The following is a 5,904-nucleotide window of genomic DNA, read 5'->3' on the forward strand; positions in this document are numbered from 1 at the left end:
CAGAATCTAGAATCTATAATCTATAGTCCTAATTCTCAAATACTCAGATATATTATATTATTAATATATATCATTTTTATAATATAATATATTTCTCTCTCTCTATTATTCTCTCATTTTCTCTTAATATCTTTTAAAATTCAAAATATAAATATAAATATTAAAATAAGTAAATAAATATTCAATGATATGTTATTATCTTTATAATATAATATTATATCTCTCTTTTTTATTCTTTTATTCTCTCATCTTTTTTTAATATCTTTTAAAATTCAAAATCTAAAATCTATAGCTTCAATCCTTAATACTTAGATAAATTATATTATTAATATATACTATTCTTATAATATAATATTATATCTCTCTTTTTTATTCTTTTATTCTCTCATCTTTTTTAATATCTTTTAGAATTTAAAATCTAAAATCTAGAGCTTTAATCCTTAATACTTAAATATATTATAGTATCAATATATATCATTCTTATAATATAATAATATAATCTTTTTCTTTTCTTCTCTTTCAAAATTCAAAATCTAAAATCTAAAATTTAAAATATAAATACTTAAATATATATTATTCTTATGACATAATAATAAATCTTTTTTATTAACGTGGTTTATCATCGAGTGGCTCATATCATCGAGTGGCCTACTTTCACCTCAATTTACACTTTCAAACTCATATTATTCAACAATAATTGAATCAATTGATTGAAACTATTAAGAATCTAATAATTTAGAATCTATTATATTATTTTGATAGGTTCTTGTATTATATCCTGTCTTTCCGCATTTACTACAATATCAATTAGAAAATACTTTTTTATTAGAATTCCCTCCTTTTTAATGCTCATCATATTAAATCTGAATATTAACCTTTTATTAAGATAATATATTAAGAATCTTTTGTTTAATAAGTACTCTTTTTTAATGTAATTGAGTTTTTTTATATATATTGATATTTACTTAATACCTTATTTGCTATTCAAAATATATAATTCTTTATATTTAAAAGTATATTTTTATAAACTAATTTCTCTGTACTTTTAATTAGAATTAATATAGTTTTGAATATAAATATAGAAGAGCTTAATTGATAACAAGTTATTTGAGATTTAATTAATATTAATTAAAAAAGAGCTTTTATTAAATTACAAGGGGTTTAAGAAATCTATTAATTTAGATTGAAAAAGGGGAGAGTAAGTATATGAATTCGAATATCTAATTTCGAGAATATAGTTTTAGAATTAAATAGGATTAAACCTATTCTTTAGAATTCTGATTTTATATTCTGAAAAGTGATTGATTCCTTATATATAGTTTTAAAAGCTATAAAGAATTCAATCTTTAAAATATGATTAATATATGCTTTAATAAATCTATTAATTTGATTATTATATAAACGTTTTAGATTACTAAAATAGTTGATATTAAATGGTTAAATTAAATGATTTAAATATGGTGGTAAATATAAATATATAATATCATTCTCTTTATAGTATATTTGAAAAGCTATTGATTTATAACTTTTATGTCTATCCAGTACTAATATTCAATATTTACTCTTTCTTTAATTCTTAATATATTTATTAAAGTATTTCAATTATTTTAAACCTGTTTTATTATTTGTTCATTTATTAGATGTAGATTTAATAGCTTATTCTATAGGAAGATTTGTTTCAATATATTAATTAGAAAGATGAACTTGTCCTTAAATGTTACGACCGAGGTCGTCACATGACTAGATTGATTAAAATATCACCTGACCAAGGTGTCCCACTGAGTCCCACTGAGTAAGGCCCAGTGGGACACAGTGGGAAGCAGTGGGACAACAGAGAACGAAGGTCTATATAAGGGAATGGGATTTCATTACAATATAGAGCTTCGTGCTCAAGAACAATCATTAGTTTCATTACTATAGTTACGAGAATTGCAACCAGTTACCAACCTTATTGAATTCCTACTTGAAGTCTAGTCTAAACCACCTCGAGAGATCTCTAGACACTTCCACGTGACCCTAGAGGCAGCTCCCGTAACATTAAACTATTAGAAATAAGGGAATAGTTTTATCCTCTTCATTTCCGTATATTATTGCTATAGCTCATTCTTAATTATTTAATTGTACTATCTTACTTTTACTATTTCGTTCAGCACTAGTTATTATTATTGCTACATATATAATCCTTATCATAAAGTCTGTTTCATCAAAATTATAAAAATCTTTGTTCAAAATATTATATTTCGCTTATATATTTGTAATTAATTAAAATTATTCTTTAAAAAGTTTAGGATCCTTATAGAGAACTTTTTGAAAATTATAAACATAATTAAAACGCATTTTTAATTCAATTCGACATTTTATAAATCGATATGCCTAAAGCTTTCTAATATATTTCGTACCCCTCGATTTAAGAATATTATTTGTTATATTTTCCATATTCTTTAGTTTAAATGGAAATCCTCTTAAATCTATATTGAATATATATATTGAATAATTACTTCTTCTTTTAATTCTATAATCTTATAACGATTCGCTTGAGTTTCTGTATAAAAAGGTAAACCTTTCATTTTATGTCGAAGAGTTGTACAAGGAATATTATAGAGTATAGTAGCCTTTCGAATACTTAATTTTTTATCTTTATGAATAGCTTCGATAGCAAGGAGTATACGAGCTTCTTGATTATTCGAATTCATTATAGATTGTTGATAAAACACGTGTTGAAAGAGATAGGTATAAATTGAAATGAAAGTGGGCCACTTGATAATATGGGCCACTCGATGATAAACCACGTTATTCTTTTATTCTTTTTTAAAATTCAAAATTCAAAATTCATAATCCTAATCCTCAAATATTTAAATAAATTATATTATTAATATATATTATTCTTATAATATAATATTATATTTCTCTTTTTTATTCTTTTATTCTCTCATTGTTACAGGAGCTGCCTCTAGAATCACATGAAAGTGTCTAGAGATCTTTCGAGATGGTTTAAACTAAACTTCAAATAGGAATTCAATAAGGTTGTAATTAATTACAATTCTTATAATTATAATAATGAAATTAATGATTGTTCTTAAGTATGAAATTCTATATATAAAAAAAACCCTATTCCTTATATAGACCTTCGTTCTCTACAGAACCATAAAGCTTTGTTCTGCTTGGATCCTTTGGATCTTATAGATCTAGACATTTATTCTTCGATCCCCTAGATCCTCTAGGTCCGTCACGTGACCGTTTGACCATGTGACGCGGTATATTAGATACCGTTGTAACACTCATCTCTTTTTAATATCTTTCAAAATTTAAAATTTAAAATCTATAGCTTCAATCCTTAATACTCAAATATATTATATTATTGATATATACTATTCTTATAATATAATAATACATTCTCTCATTCTCTTTCAAAATCCAGAATGCAAACACTCAAATACACTAGTACACTACGCCATCAACTTCATCTTTCCTTACTTGCATTATCTCTCTCTCCTCCCTTCCTCTGTCGATGTTGAGGAAGAGTATATGTAGAGTATAGAAGAGCGGAGATTAGAGTATAGAGTATGAAAGAAGCAAAGGAAAAAATATTCAACCTCTCCAAAATCATCACGACTAACCATATCACTTCCATATCACACTCAGAACGCCTCACCCACCCACATAAAAACAATACATCATATATACTCGACACTTCATTTACAGTTTCATTTCATTTCTTGTATTATAACACCCTCATTCATTCATAAAATAAATAAACAAATCCCCGAGCCCCCAACCTAAAATCATAAAAATCCAGATATCATGATATCATACCTTCTCAATCTCAAACTACCCTACTCGACGACCCAGCTACAATTTAGAAGCAGGCGATGATTGTCCGACCGCGGTAATTTCATTATATAGAAGGCTGTTTATTATGTGTTAGTAATTAATCTTTTTCTCAAAAAAAGAAAGGCTAAAGACAAGGCAGCATAGGATAGGATAGGATAGGACGAGACAGAAAAAAACTCACGTGGTCAAAAAATCCGCATAATCCTCCCCTGTAACCTGACTCGAAAAATATTGAGCCGCCAACTGATACTTATTACCCTTCGCCCCCTTACTCGCCAACTGATCCGCCTGTTCCTTGAGTAATCTCAACGCATACGCCTTGTCGACTTTCTTTCCCTCGGCCGTGCTCACACCATGTTTAACCCATTGCCATAATTGCGAACGACTGACTTCGGCAGTCGCCGCATCTTCCATGAGATAATTGATCGGGACGCAGCCGACGCCCCGGAGCCAACCTTCCATGTATCCCAATCCGATATTGAGATTCTTGCGAATGCCCTCTTCGGTAACGGCACCCGGGACATTCATATTCAAGAGATCGTTTTGTCCAATCTTCACATCGGCTCGACGAACAAACATTTGATTGGGGGTAGGCATGTGTTTGTTGAATACTTCAGAGGCGATCGATGCGAGTGCTGGATGCGCTACCCACGTACCATCATGTCCGGCTTTGGCTTCACGGATTTTATCCGCATAGACACCTTCCATGGCTTTGTCATTCGCGGCTTTATCATCCTTGATAGGGATTTGAGCGGCCATTCCTCCCATGGCGTGAACTTGTCTTCGATGACAAGTTTGGATCAGAAGTTTCACATATGCGTCCATGAAAGGAACGGTCATAGTTACCGCCGATCGGTCGGGAAGGACGAAATTAGAATTATTGCGGAATTTCTTGATGACGCTGAAGATGTAATCCCATCTTCCACAATTGAGACCGGAGCTGTGATCGCGGAGTTCGTAGATAATCTCGTCCATTTCGAACGCGGCAAGAATGGTTTCGATCAAGACTGTTCCTCGGATGGTTCCGCGGGGAATAGCTAGAGTGTCTTGAGAGAGATTGAATACATCATTCCACAAACGAGCTTCGAGATGCGATTCCAATTTGGGAAGATAGAAATAAGGACCGAATCCACTGGCGATGAGTTCTTTCGCATTGTGGAAGAAGTATAATCCGAAATCGAAGAGACTACCGGAGATAGGTTCGCCGTCGACGGTGAAATGTTTCTCTTCGAGATGCCATCCTCTGGGTCGGACAATAAGTGTGGGGAGTGTGCGATCGGTACGGAGTTTGTATTCTTTTTCGCCTATTTTGAAATCGACTTGTCTTCGGACGGCATCGTATAGATTGACTTGTCCATTGATCATGTTATCCCATGTTGGAGCACTGGAATCTATGAGGACGTTAGTGTTTTGATTTGAAATTAAGATTTAATGTTGGAATCCATCAATCATACCTTCGAGATCGGCCATATATGTCCAAACATTTGAATTCAAAGCATTCACAATCATTTTCCTATCCGTAGGACCAGTGATTTCCACTCTACGATCAATCAATCCCGGTGCAGGTGGTGCTCCCCTCCACGCATCATTCTCTCGAATATGTTTTGTTTCGGGGAGGAAATTTGGTAGAGAACCTTTATCCAATTCTGCCTGTCTGATGACTCTGCGTTGAAGTAATTCTTTCCTGGTTCCATTGAAGGATCTGTGAAGGAGCGCAAGAAATGCAACAGCTTCTTTACTGAGAATCTTTTTATTGAAATCTGTAATCGATCCGGAAATGTTCACGCCCTGTAATTGAGCTTCGACTTGAGACATCTTGGGCTACTATTTGAATGGGTATATGTGTAGATGTGTAGAGATGAGATTTGATGTTGTAGAGATATATTCGAGATGAGGATGATATGAGATGGATGTTGTAGAGATATATTCGAGATGAGGATGATATGAGATAGATGTTAAGAGAGATGGTAAATTAGAAAGAATTGAGAAAGGTAGTAGATATGAAAGAAACTTAAGCATCAAACTTCCAAGATGTATGAGGGGAATGAGAGGAAAGATAGCCATGACTATATT

General features: G+C 31.6%; 1 protein-coding gene across 1 annotated transcript; it reads right to left on the reverse strand.

Annotated features, from left to right (window-relative positions):
* Positions 1 to 3,849: 3,849 nt before the first annotated feature.
* On the reverse strand, positions 3,850 to 5,646 carry EAF01_003972 (uncharacterized protein; the record flags this gene model as incomplete). Its single annotated transcript, XM_038912226.1, has 3 exons — positions 3,850 to 3,907; positions 4,013 to 5,222; positions 5,286 to 5,646. 3 exons carry the CDS (start codon positions 5,644 to 5,646, stop codon positions 3,850 to 3,852), a joined length of 1,629 nt encoding a protein of 542 aa, XP_038771910.1.
* Between the last annotated feature and the right edge of the window lie 258 nt (positions 5,647 to 5,904).

Source organism: Botrytis porri, assembly GCF_014898465.1.
Source record: "Botrytis porri strain MUCL 3234 chromosome Unknown BPOR_005, whole genome shotgun sequence".
NCBI classification, from domain to species: Eukaryota; Fungi; Ascomycota; class Leotiomycetes; order Helotiales; family Sclerotiniaceae; genus Botrytis; species Botrytis porri.